We start from the raw sequence: 14732 nt of genomic DNA, 5'->3' as shown, positions 1-14732 counted from the left end.
GCAATATCCTCTCTTCCAGGTGTGCTACTTCTGCAAGGTTCGCGGAAGAGCCTCTGTGAAGTTTGGAAGGTAGGAGACGAGGTACTGGCAGAATTGAAGCTGTGAGGAAGGGTCGTGAGTCGTGCGTGGGTAGCCCAGATGGTAAAGCACTCGCCTGCGGAAGGCGAAGGTCCCAAGTTCGAGACTCGGCCCGGCACACAGTTTTAAGCTGCCAGGAAGTTTCATATCAACGCACACTCCGCTGCAGAGTGAAAATCTCATTCTGGTATCTTAAATTTGTTTTCCATAGCTTTCTAATTACTTAAGACCAGCGACGAATGGATTTTTCCAATAAGGTTACCCCTGATTTCTTTAATCATCTTTAGCCAACTGAACTGTTGGCCAGACCGTAATGATTGTGATGTCGACAAGACACTGAAACGTTAGCTTCCTTCATCTTTTCGTAAAAAAGTTCAACTTTTCACATGTGTCTCATGGAGATCAGTGCTTACAAGTTTGCATCAAAAGGACATCGTCTGAGACAATCAACGAAGCAAAAAGATTCAGTGGGGCGCTGTTAATCCGCATGTGACTGGCGATATGACATTGACTTAAGTTGATTTTGTATACGTATGATGTAAAGCAGTTGTACACACCAATCCTGCCGCGTAATAGCAGGTTGCACGTAATTTCCTAACGCCATTTTCGCCGAATTTACAAATTATCTAGATTAATCCATGCGTTAAGAGTAACACATATTAGCTAATGGAAAGCCGAAGTGCTTTGTGTCAGTTTGGCGCGTCTGATACGAGGTCGAAGAAAAGGAGGAAACAATTTCTTTCCCGCTGCTACTTGTTTCGGGTTTGTCCCTTTGTGTCTTTGCGCACCGGGCCATTGTAGCTGCCGGCAATCTAGGCACGGTAAAGCAATTTTCTCGAGTAGCTGCGTTCTTCTCTGTTTGCTTGAGGCGATAATTCAGATCGTTGAACCGTTAAAACTGCGTTAGCTCGGCGTGCCGTGCAGTCGAGGTTAGAGAGAGAGAGATTTATTTTCAAAAGCGGCGCCTCAAGCGACACGTCCTTACCTCAGTAAGCCGCTAGCGGCCGAGCCACGGGAAGGCTTGGCCCGCGAGAGCCTTGTGCTGAACACACTACCGTCGGCCGCTGCTCTTACGCCGTCACATCTAAAGCACAAGACTTAACAAAGAGAAAGAAAAATCCTTGTTACTACCTCTCTCTTTCCGTTTCGAATTAAATTCAACCCCCGAAAAATTAACCCACATCCTTGGCAAATGTCGTTCAACCACAGCGATGTACTGATGGAATTCTTGAACACGATTTAACATTCAGAGGCAGAAGCGTGAAGCTCTTGATCATCTGTTTGTTCATCAGCGTTCTGCCTAAAAGTTGAATTTCTCACCAGTGGCGTCTGAAATAATTGCAAATGGTTCAAATGGCTCTGAGCACTATGGGGCTTAACATCTGAGGTCATCAGTCCCCTAGAACTTAGAACTACTTAAACCTAACCAACCTAAGGACATCACACACATCCATGCCCGAGGCAGGATTCGAACCTGTGACAGTAGCGGTCGCGTGGTTTCAGACTGTAGTGCCTAGAACCGCTCGGCCACTGCGGCCGGCGTGTTGGAATAGAAACCACCATTGTTGTTAAGATACTAATAGAGATTGGAATTTGGACACGGTCGTTTATGTACATAAGTTTTCCAGACATTAATTTGTGAACAACGTCAGTTTCACACTCTCTCCACTTTCGTCAACAAGCAGAAGTGTGCTCATGCCTCGTTACTAGTCCGTTCGTTTATGCTGGGCGAAATGGAAAGCAGAGGAAGAAAACAAAATTTCTCAAAGTAACAAATGGATGTACTAATCGAATTGGTTCGGTGCGAATGCATTAGTCCTTGAAAATAAAAGAACTGACGGCTGCGGTATAAAAGCAGTATCTCGTTTCGGTCATTTACTTCTTTCGTTTTTTTGTGCAGTTCGAATACCTAGCTCATTCAAATATAAAATTCATTAAATGCATGCCAATCAACACACATCCTTGTCATATTTATAAAAAATGCAAGTATTCTTGTTTCTAACTATATGCTGCATTCGGAAATCCAGTTTTCATTGCAAACAAAAATTATTCATTATTGATCTTTTATAAAATATTGTTAATCAAGATTGCTTCGTTATGAATCGACATAGAACTTATCTTAGGCCCTACATGCAGCCATCAAGCACACTTCCGCAGAGCCACACTGCTTGTCGGCAGAGCATATTAAACATAGTCTGGAAACTCAGAAGTTAATTTTGTCGAGAATGATTGAGAGTTGCATCAAACTTCTTTGGGAGAAGTATATTTGAGCTTAGAAATTCACCTATAATAAATATAAAAAAATTACAAAAATCCTACTGTCGTGTAAGAGAAAATAGGCTAGGAGGCCACATGAGGAGGCACAATTTCATTCTACTCCTGATAAGCCTTATTCATACGTTAAGGAACTTTTTTCAGTTTCAGTACATCGAAATGCGCCGCCATCTTAATATCTTCTTTTGTCGTCTGACTGATGTGATCCGTCCTGCCACGAATTCCTCTGCTTTGCCAACATTTTGGCCTCAGAGCAGCACTTCCAACTTACGTCCTCAAACGATTTGTTGGATGTATTCCAATCACTGTCTTCTTCTACATTTTCTACCTTCTATGGTTCTCCTTAGTACTACGGAATTTATTCCCTGCTATCTTGACGGATGTCCTATCATCCCGTCCCTTCTTCTTGTCGGTGTTTTCCATATATTCCTTTTCTCGTCGATTCTGCGGGAACCTCACTCCTTACCTCGTCAGTCCACCTAATTTTTAACACTCTTCTGTAGCACCACATCTCAAACGCTTCGGTTCTCTTCTTTTTGGTTTCCCCCACAGTCCATATCTCACTACCATACAATGCTGTTCACCAGAAATTTCTTCTTCAAATGTGTTTGAATCTAGTAGACTTCTGTTGGCTTCGAATGCCGTTTTTGCCAGTGCTAGTTGCATTTTATGTCCTACTTACTCCATCCGTTATGGGTTATTTTACTTCCTAGGTAGCATAATTCTTTAAATTCATCTACTTCGTGATCACCAATATGCTGTTCTCGTTTCTGCTGCTTTCGTCTTTCTCCGATTTACACTCAGTGCATATGCTGTTTTCTGTTCCACAGATCGTGTAATTCTTTTCACCCCTCATTGAGTGTAGCAATTCCAAAGGCGAATTTTATCATTGATGCCCTTTTCATCCTGAATTATAATGCCACTCTTGAACCTGACTTTTATTTCCGTCATTGCTTCTTCGATGTACAAGTTGAACAGTAGGGGTGAAAGACTGCGTCCCCGGCTTACATCATTTTTACTTCGAACACTTTGTTCTTGGTCTTCCAGTCTTATTGTTCCCTCTCGTTTCTTGGACATGTTGTACATTAGCCGTCTTTCCCTATTTTCTCCGAAATTCGAACATCTTGCACCATATTACGTTGTCGAATGCCTTTTCCACAACGATAGATAGTATGAATACGTCTTCGGTTTTTCCCTCAGTCTTCCTTGGATTCTCAAGCGCAACGACAGAATGGGCTCTCTGGTGCCTTTATCTTTCCTAAACCCAAACTGATCATCGTCTAACAGTTTCTAAATTTCGTTTTCCATTATTCTGTATATTATTCTTATCAGCTTCTACGATTCATGAGCTATCAAGCTGATTGTGCTATAATTCTCGTATTTCTCGGCTCTTACAATCTTCGGAATTGTATGTTTGATGCTTTTCTGAAAGTTTGATGTTACATCGCCATTTCATACATTCTACATACCAACCTGCTGTCTCCTCTGAATTTGACAGTGGACTTCCCATTGCATTCTTTGCGTTACTGCCGTTGCTTTCAATTTTACAGGTGGTTTATTTTGAATTTTCTACATGCTAATTCAGTCATTCCGACAATAATTTCTGTTTTGATTTCCTTACGTATATTATAGAGCCATTTCACCGTGCCTTTCCCTGTACTCCCTATTTATTTCATTCCTTAGTGACTTGTACTTTTGTACTCCTGAATTTCCCTGAACGTTTTTGAACTTCCTTTTTTTGTCTATCAGCTGGAAGTATTTCTTGTGTTTACCATTGTACCATGGTTCCATTGTATATACATACCCATGATACAATTAATCACAGCTAACATAAAATTAACGCAACCGTGAAAACAACGCCGAGACAGGAACGTGTAAAACAGAAGAGTACTGCGAGGCAAATTTATTTTCAACGAAGACAAACAGTGCATACCGTCGACATTTGCACTGTTATGCAGATATTTTCACTGAAACACAAGTATGACGATAAATGAGGGCAAGGAATCAAACGAAATGTTTGATAACTGAAGAAAACTTCACCAGCCAAGATCACAAATAGCATTTTACTGGATGACTGGTTTTGATAGAGCTGTGCAGTCATCATCGAATCTTATGCTTTAAAGATAAGATACGATGATGTCAGCACAGCTGTGTCGAAACTAGCCATCGAATTAAATGCTTTTTTAGCGATCAAATGGTTCAAATGGCTCTGAGCACTATGGGACTTAACTTCTAGGGTCATCAGTCCCCTAGAACTTAGAACTACTTAAACCTAACTAACCTTGGGACATCACACACGTCCATGCCCGAGGCAGGATTCGAACCTGCGACCATAGCAGTCGCTCGGGTCCAGACTGTAGAGCCTAGAACCACTCGGCCACCCCGGCCGGCCTAGCGATCCTGACTTATGAAATTTTCTTCCGTCCCCAAACATTACAGATTGCCCTCAGACTGACGGTAAGGAAAATACAAACGAAATATATTTACTCTGGAACTTGCTGCCGGTCAATCGGTTCCCTCACGTTAAAATCTTCACAAAACAGACCTGAACTACACCCGATATTTTCTCGTGCAGTTGGGTTTCATCCAGTAGATTCAGAATACATTAAAATTTCAACGTATTTCCTTGTAACTAAGTTCACTTTATTCAAGGATTTACCAGTGTGTAGGTTGTACCACTGAGGTGCGATTCTCAATGGACTTTGAGGTATTAGCTTGATATTGCCATAAACTCGACACTGAATTCAAAACGTTTATCAGCTACTGTACTTGTAGGTATTTGTGGAAACAAAGGATGCTTATCTGGGCAGCTGGCCTGTACTTCACTAATCACTACTTCAAAATCAGTCTGTTCTCGTAATGGCAAAAATACTTTTCGCATAGGAATGTTGTCCAGGTGTAATATTTTTTTTTTTTTTATTTTCCAGTCCAAGTCGTTCTTCCAGTAGTATATATCCAGTTAATTCAGAAGGGTGCAGGATTAGTTTGTTATCTTTTTCGAGGTCATCAAAATGATCAATCCATTTGTCATACGGTCACTGTAACCTTTCCAAGAGACTGATAGGGATTTCTGCTAGTAAGAATTTATTGTGGGAAAAGAAATAATCTTTATTCATCTCTTTTGTTCGTTTCTTTCGTCAACTCTGCTGTCTTTATTTCAGTTTTGAAACTAAATGGCTCTTCCATTATATTCCGATTAAAATTACTTTGTGCTTGACGTTTCAACGAGCCGAATGTTAGAGGACGGGCGTCAGAAAATCGCAGTTGTGTCTCGGGCTCCACGTTCTCTGTCTGCTGTGTTCCCTGTTCTGCGACCCTTGCTGGGTGACGCGGTCTTCAGGGTTTAGGGTTTGTGATGAGGCCAGCCAGACAGGCAGTCCGCAAGGGCCTAAGGAGAGGGGGAGGGGAAGAACACCAAATATGCGTGGCTCTCTACATGTTCTGTTGCACCGACATAAAAATATTTTTATGAAAATAAGGAAAACCATATGTGCTGTTGAAGTCAGCACTTTGTTAAACGTTTTAGTTTCTGCACAATGATACTGGAAAAAAAACAATGTCAGTTTCACAATTTTTATCAAGAGATCATATATAAACTATTTGCTTAAAAGCGTCGATTCTTTCATGTGTTACAGTTTCACATCGTAGTTTACCTTCAGGGGTCATAGTTATTATGATGTTTTGAAATTAAGAAATTTACAGCTGCTAATTCTGAGAGCTTGTAGTAAAAAATGTTATCGCTTGATACCGTATTACTGTAAATGGAATGCAGAAATCATGCTGAATTTGTTTTAGGAGTGACATGAGAGCTGCATCTCACCACAATTTGAAGAAAATATTATAATTTGTATTACGCCACTGTGCACCACAGTCGAAGTTGTTCCTAAGCGCTATGGCGAGTTCATTTACGTGTTTTGTTGAATTTCTCATTTTGTGAAGACCGAAAGAGCGATCTGTTTTACTTGCTAAAACATTCAACAGCCAATATCGCATAAATACACTCCTGGAAATTGAAATAAGAACACCGTGAATTCATTGTCCCAGGAAGGGGAAACTTTATTGACACATTCCTGGGGTCAGATACATCACATGATCACACTGACAGAACCACAGGCACATAGACACAGGCAACAGAGCATGCACAATGTCGGCACTAGTACAGTGTGTATCCACCTTTCGCAGCAATGCAGGCTGCTATTCTCCCATGGAGACGATCGTAGAGATGCTGGATGTAGTCCTGTGGAACGGCTTGCCATGCCATTTCCACCTGGCGCCTCAGTTGGACCAGCGTTCGTGCTGGACGTGCAGACCGCGTGAGACGACGCTTCATCCAGTCCCAAACATGCTCAATGGGGGACCGATCCGGAGATCTTGCTGGCCAGGGTAGTTGACTTACACCTTCTAGAGCACGTTGGGTGGCACGGGATACATGCGGACGTGCATTGTCCTGTTGGAACAGCAAGTTCCCTTGCCGGTCTAGGAATGGTAGAACGATGGGTTCGATGACGGTTTGGATGTACCGTGCACTATTCAGTGTCCCCTCGACGATCACCAGTAGTGTACGGCCAGTGTAGGAGATCGCTCCCCACACCATGATGCCGGGTGTTGGCCCTGTGTGCCTCGGTCGTATGCAGTCCTGATTGTGGCGCTCACCTGCACGGCGCCAAACACGCATACGACCATCATTGGCACCAAGGCAGAAGCGACTCTCATCGCTGAAGACGACACGTCTCCATTCGTCCCTCCATTCACGCCTGTCGCGACACCACTGGAGGCGGGCTGCACGATGTTGGGGCGTGAGCGGAAGACGGCCTAACGGTGTGCGGGACCGTAGCCCAGCTTCATGGAGACGGTTGCGAATGGTCCTCGCCGATACCCCAGGAGCAACAGTGTCCTTAATTTGCTGGGAAGTGGCGGTGCGGTCCCCTACGGCACTGCGTAGGATCCTACGGTCTTGGCGTGCATCCGTGCGTCGCTGCGGTCCGGTCCCAGGTCGACGGGCACGTGCACCTTCCGCCGACCACTGGCGACAACATCGATGTACTGTGGAGATCTCACGCCCCACGTGTTGAGCAATTCGGCGGTACGTCCTCCCGGCCTCCCGCATGCCCACTATACGCCCTCGCTCAAAGTCCATCAACTGCACATACGGTTCACGTCCACGCTGTCGCGGCATGCTACCAGTGTTAAAGACTGCGATGGAGCTCCGTATGCCACGGCAAACTGGCTGACACTGACGGCGGCGGTGCACAAATGCTGCGCAGCTAGCGCCATTCGACGGCCAACACCGCGGTTCCTGGTGTGTCCGCTGTGCCGTGCGTGTGATCATTGCTTGTACAGCCCTCTCGCAGTGTCCGGAGCAAGTATGGTGGGTCTGACACACCGGTGTCAATGTGTTCTTTTTTCCATTTCCAGGAGTGTACGTCTCTAATTAAAACTACCGGTTTCGACAGCCTTTGCTCTCATCTTCAGCTCTTAAAAAATCTCTTTGTTATGAAACGTGTTCATTTTACGTTAGACCTCACGCCAAGCTATTTGCTTATTCTTATACGTATGACGGCGGGACGCTCAACCTCAAAGGAACCTATTCGTCAAAGAATAACAAAATTTGAGCACTGGAAGAAATGGGGAGACTGACAAAAGATGCTGTAAACCAAACTTCCACAGCATACTTAACCGTTTCATTGGACCCAAAATTTTCCCAAAATTCTGGAATTCTGGATACATCCCCCAGGCTGTGGCTAAGCCATGTCTCCGCGGTATCCTTTCTTTCAGGAGTGCTAGTTCTGCAAGTTTCGCAGGAGAGCTTCTGCAAAATTTGGAAGGTAGGAGACGAGATACTGGCAGAAGTGGAGCTGTGAGACCGGGCGTGAGTCGTGCTTCGGTAGCTGAGATGGTAGAGCACTTGCCCGCGAAAGGCAAAGGTCCCGAGTTCGAGTCTCGATCGGGCACACAGTTTTAATCTGCCAGGAAGTTTTATAGACAAAGTGTTTTACATATAACTACCGACCATGCGTTAGGGTGTAGAATGTTATCAAAAATTCTGTTTTGTTCACTCTTTAAAATTTTCTTCTTTCGTTTACATAATTTGTTAATTTACGGCATTTGTGTGACTGAATGCTTTTCTTATTGCTGTTAATCGCCTATAAGAGTGATTACTGTGTTTTACGCATTGCTGTACCTACAGCAGCAACGGCACCCGCCACTGCCCTCCCTGCTATATAAAATTATGTTGGCAACAGGCGGTAAGAACATGACTTCTTTCTTTTCTGGTGCGCGCTCAACCATCAGACACATGAGCACGTGGCACATTTTGTTCGAGTCGGCAACTTCACTCCCCACCACCACCATCTATCAGTCACACAGTAATATTAATGGGAGTGTAGTATCCTACCCTTCCTATGTCAATTTGAGGTGACAATCCGTACCTAATGAACTCGACGTACGTGGAACAGTGAGCTTTCTCTTTCATTTCCTCAGGAATAAAAATGGTTCAAATGACTCTGAGCACTATGGGACTTAACTTCCGAGGACATCAGTCCCCTAGAACTTAGAACTACTTAAACCTAACTAACATAAGGACATATATGTCCGAGGCAGGATTCGAACCTGCGACCGTAGCAGTCGCGCGGTTCCGGACTGAAGTGCCTAGAGCCGCTCGGCCACCGAGGCCGACCCTCTGGAATAACCATCCCTGGCAATTTCCGTTGTAAAAAATTCAAGTATATCGCTTAAAGGAATTAGACTATTTTCATCTCATGCGTATCCACGAAGAAGACGTACATATTTGTAATAGTTCATCTGACAGAGTCTTAGACTTCTGAGCAACTCTTTGGTGTTGCCGCTCTGGTATTCTTTTGCAGAAATATTGCTCGAAAGAGCTACTTCAACAGTAATACAGTAAGACAAACGGCACAGAACATACTCGCTTTTAAGGGTGCAGGAATGACCGTCATTTCACAAATAGAAGACAAAATCTTCTCGGCAAGAATTAAATTTTATCAACAAAATGTACTTATTTTTCCAAATAATACACAATTAATGTCCGCAGCTCGTGGTCGTGCGGTAGCGTTCTCACTTCCCACGCCCGGGTTCCCGGGTTCGATTCCCGGCGGGGTCAGGGATTTTCTCTGCCTCGTGATGACTGGGTGTTGTGTGATGTCCTTAGGATAGATAGGTTTAAGTAGTTCTAAGTTCTAGGGGACTGATGACCATGGATGTTAAGTCCCATAGTGCTCAGAGCCATTTTGAACACAATTAGTTAAATTAACTCCGCCGAGTCTATTTTGGTAAATAAATTTCATGAGTGTGATTTAGAAACACGAATCAGCAGCGTACGTAACCGTAAGCAAAGCATAAAATGAAAACGACATAACATGTTCTACCTAGTAATTTATATAGTTAATGAAAGTTAAATTATAACGTTAAAAATTATCACAATCGTAAGTGTTGAAAATTGGATTATCACAAAGATGATGCATTTCAATAGTTTTTAGCAACTACCCAAGTGCAAAGAGCAAATGAGAAAGCAATGTAAGATTAATTTGAAATGTGTAATAGACAATAACTGAATATAAACTTCCAATTTTTATGTACCTCGAAGGTGTATTCCTTTTAGCCTTTGTTTTATTACGTTTATCTCTGTATAAAGTCATTGATTCATTGCACTTGCACGATCATCAATCCCAAAATTTTCCCAGTCATCTCGCGCAGCCTCCATTTTAGTGGTTCTTATAACTATCAAAATACTTGTATTATCTTTCTTTCGTGATTTGTCTTAAACATTACCAGCATTCTATAAAAAGCCTAGACAAAGGATTAAATAAGAGACAATACTGGCCATTAATTGCCACACCAAGAAGTAATACAGATGATAAACGGGTATTCATTGGACAAATATATTACACTAGAACTGACATGTGATTACATTTTCACACAATTTGGGTACATAGATCTTGGGAAATCAGTACCCAGCACAACCACCTCTGGCCGTAATAACGGCCTTGATCGGCTTGGGCAATGAGTCAAACACAGCTTGGATGGCGTGTACAGGTGCAGCTGCCCATGCAGCTTCAACACGATACCGCATTTCATCAAGAGTAGTGACTGGCGTATTGTGACGAGCCAGTTGCTCTGCCACCATTGACCAGACGTTTTCAGTTGGAGAGAGATCTGGAGAATATGCTGGCCAGGGCAGCAGTCGAACATTTTCTTTATCCAGAAAGGCCGGTACAGGACCTGCAACATGCGGTGGTACATTATCCTGTAGAAATGTAGGGTTTCACAGAGATCAAAAAAAGGGTAGAGCCACGGGTCGTAACACATCTGAAATGTAACGTCCACTGTTCAAAGTGCCGTCACTGCGAACAAGAGGTGACCGAGACGTGTAACTAATGGTACCCCATACCATCACGCCGGGTGATACTCCAGTATGGCGATGACGAATACACGCTTCCAATGTGCGTTCACTGCGATGTCGCCAAACACGGATGAGACCATCATGATGCTATAAACAGTACCTGGATTCATTAGAAAAAATGACGCTTTGCCATTCGTGTACCCAGGTTCGTCGTTGAGTACATCATCACAGGCGCTCCAGTCTGTGATGCAGTGTCAAGGGTAACCGCAGCCATGGTCTCCGAGCTGATAGTCCATGCTGCTGCAAACGTCGTCGAACTGTTTGTGCAGATGGTTGTTGTCTTGCAAATGTCCCCATCTGTTGACTCAGGGATCGAGACGTGGCTGCACGATCCGTTACAGCCATGCGGATAAGATGCCTGTCATCTCGACTGCTAGTGATATGAGGCCGTTGGGATCCAGCACGGCGTTCCGTATTACCCTCCTGGACCCACCGATTCCATATTCTGCTAACGGTCATTGGATCTCGACCAACGCGAGCAGCAATGTCGCGATACGATAAACCACAATCGCAATAGGCTACAATCCGACCTTTATCAAAGTCGGAAACGTGATGGTATGCATTTCTCCTCCTTACACGAGGCATCACAACAACGTTTCACCAGGCAACGCCGGTCAACTGGTGTTTGTGTATGAGAAATCGGTTGGAAACAATCCTCATGTCAGCACGTTTTAGGTGTCGCCACCGGCGCCAACCTTGTGTGAATGATATGAAAAGTTAATTATTTCCATATCGCAACATCTTCTTCCTGTCGGTTAAATTTCGCATCTGTAGCACGTCATCTTCGTGGTGTAGCAATTTTAATGGCCAGTTGTGTACATTTCATTCCCTGTTTAATGAGTCTGGAGTTGTAGATAGTTCTTAGCCATTCCAGATTTCACAGTTTGCTAGTAAAAGGCACACAAAGTGTACCAGATTCTTTTATGACGTAGTGAAGTGCACATTCAAACATAATACACAAGGTTCTGTCACGTCTACTTGTCCACCGACCTGTCTGCACTGACACATGCACACCACTTCACTGCCATGATTTCGGTGGAGGGTCATATGACAGACCCCTTTCGCATCATCTACAGCCCTACAAAGCGACCGGTATGGTCCAATAAGGCAGTCACTAAAAAGAGAGAAAGAAAAAATAAAAAAAATATTCACCATGCAGTATTTGTCCGAAAGGGACGGAGATCAGTACATGTGATGTACATGTGCAAAAAAAAAAAAAAAAAAGAAAAAAGAAAAAAAATGATTACAGTTTCAGAAAATTGGATGATTAATGCAAGGGAAAGAGTTTCATAAATTGAACAAGTTAACAAGCATGAAGACAGGCTATAGAAACTCTCACCGCGTGCGGGCGGTCATTATCTTACTGAAATGGAATCCCGGAATGGCTTGCCATGAAGGGCAACAAAAGGGGGCGTAGAATACCGTCGGCGTACTGCTTTGCTGTAAGGGTGCCATTCATGACAAACAAAGGTATCCTGCAATAAAGAGAAATGACACCTCAGACCACCAGTCCTGGATGTGGGGCCGTATGGCGGGCGACAATCACGTTGGTATACCACCGCTGTCCAGGGTGATCTTCGGACACGTCTTCAGCGTATAATCCCACTGACTGGAGTAGAATTGTCTTCAGTGATGAGTTCCGTTTCGAAATGAGCCCCGATGAACTAATGAAGACGCGACTGGAGCCGACATAGACAGCAGTGGTGTACTAACCTGACTGTCGCCAACCATGCTGCCTGACAACTAGCAGACATTTCTTTTCATATAGGGACCCCGTTGGTAGTCAACAGCGGCAGCCGTCCAGCGGAGCTGCACGTCGACTGTATTCTACGCCCCGTTGTGTTCCCCTTCATGGTAAGCCATCCTGGGCTCACGTTTCAACAAGATAATGCCCATCCGCACACGGCAAGAATTTTTCCGACTGGTCTTCGTGCTTTTCAAACCCTACCTTGGGCAGTGAGGTCGCAGGATCTCTCCCCAGTTGAGAACTTCTGAGGTATTATGGGCATGACCATATTGCGGCAGCTTCAAATTCTATTTTAGTAGTTTTGATGAGACGGTTTGAATATAGCTGTAAAATGTGTTGAGTTCTATTATGGACAACCATAATTAGGAATCGATTCCTTTATATGAACCATTCTGCCTTCCGAAGAATTGTCTGACGTAATGCATTATAATGTGTGCTCTCTCTCTCTCCACCAGGAGGCCAATTCGCCGCACTGCCAGTATGCGTCGCTGACGCTGACGTCGGCGCAACCGGAGGACGCGGGCGAGTATGTGTTCCTGGTGCGGTCGCCGCGCGGGCTGGCGGAGGGTGCCTTCTCGCTGCAGGTGACGCCCTCCGCGGCCGCCGCCCCCGCACCCGCCCCCACACCCTCGCCCGGCCTCATCGCCTGCTGCGCCCTCTGGCTGGTTCCGGCGCTGGCCGCGGCGTTTCGACGACTCTCCTAATGGACCCCGGCGCATCGTCACGTGACTGCAGTGTCGCGACGCGGCGTCACCGTAGAGTCTCGCACGTGGACCGGCCCTAGTCGAGTGCACAAATGACTACACCGCACTCGCAACTCCTAAAAGTGTTGTACATATGACCGCATATCTAACAGGAGTGTAAAGCTTACAACGTCTTACAGTGTCGCAAAAATATGAAGAGACGTAATTAGGAAGCTAAGTGACGTGAAATTCATGACGACAAATTGCATGGTCAAACGGTGTACGTAACATGTTATGATCTGATATTGTGTGACTGAAAGGTGCAGAAGAAAAAATACTTTTGGAGTAACGCACAATTGACAATATTTACTCCAAATGTTTCGACATAAAAAGAAGGCATTTTTTGTATAAATATCCTACTGGCTGATCACTATTCCTTTCAGGCTGTTCCTGAAGATTCCACTGTGGGAACTATTGGTAGTCTGCTTCTACGCAATACAGCATGCTTCTAAGTCATTCAGCCTATTTCGCCTGATTATACTAGAGGACTTCAAAATGTAATTTACACGTTACTGTGCACGCCAAGTAACTTTTATTGAATGCTGCACCACACTTGGAACTGTCACAGAAACGTGACACTGTTTTCCAGCATAACTGCCAAGTCTCTGTGAACAATAGTCGGAACGTTTTACCAATCGTTCACATCATCGACGATAGAAATCCCCCTCCTTTCACACGAAGTGAACGTTCTCATTGTCAGAAAATCTGCGATTGCTGCAAATCAATTCCGCAACTGCCTGGACGTTGTCCTCTGTGTTTGATCTTGATGCCCTTCCTCCCCGATCAGCATCACACGTGCCTGAGCTGCTTTGGTCATTTTCTTTTTTGATCATTCCACTACAGCTGACAGAATTTGACAGAGAAATCAGCGTGTAATGTAGACTATTGTCTACAAGAATCGTACCTTCTCTCGTACTTCAGCTTTAGAGTTAGCTTCCAGTAACAGTGCCGTTGCAATCGTGCAATGTGATCCTCCCAATAACTAGCAGTAGTGCTGTGTCTCCACGGGACCCAGAACGTGTTGTCTCTTCTGACAATGTGCCACCCTTGTTGTACAATAGTCTTGGTGTGGGAGGACACGTGTAACTTACTCTTTGAAGTACTCTCGTATCTTCCACCTGATTGGAGACAGAAACTTTGTATCGAAAGAAAAATTTTATCTTGGCACCGGTTTAAATTTGCTGGTCAACGCTGTTAACGGTAGGTCTCGTCCTGGGGCACTCAGCTAACCAGTACGCTCGCTCGTTGTCCGACGTGCGCCCAGTCGAGATCGCGATAACACAACAGCTAAAGGCGTTTGGGTTCTCTTCCTCAACAGATGCACTTCTTTTACAGTTGTTCGACGTGCTTTTCGAGTACCGCACAGCACCATATTCCGTATAAGGGGTGTGCGGATGTAACATGTATCCATGTGTATCCCCACACAACTACTTTCTGTGAACGATGCCGCCGCGTGGCAACAGCAATGAAT

The 14732-nt window shown here is 44.5% G+C and overlaps 1 protein-coding gene across 1 annotated transcript in view; it reads left to right on the top strand.

Annotated features, from left to right (window-relative positions):
- The window catches only part of LOC126235191 (hemicentin-2-like), a 534119-nt gene extending 520897 nt beyond the window's left edge, over positions 1 to 13222 (top strand). The window contains exon 6 of the mRNA XM_049943921.1: positions 12974 to 13222. Coding sequence (XP_049799878.1) covers positions 12974 to 13222 — 249 coding nt within the window. The remainder of the gene's footprint in view (positions 1 to 12973) is intronic.
- Positions 13223 to 14732: the final 1510 nt, after the last annotated feature.

Source organism: Schistocerca nitens, chromosome 2 (assembly GCF_023898315.1).
Source record: "Schistocerca nitens isolate TAMUIC-IGC-003100 chromosome 2, iqSchNite1.1, whole genome shotgun sequence".
In the NCBI taxonomy this organism is placed as follows: domain Eukaryota; kingdom Metazoa; phylum Arthropoda; class Insecta; order Orthoptera; family Acrididae; genus Schistocerca; species Schistocerca nitens.
Note: the sequence above shows the minus strand (reverse complement) of the source record. Positions and strands in the feature narration are given on the sequence as shown.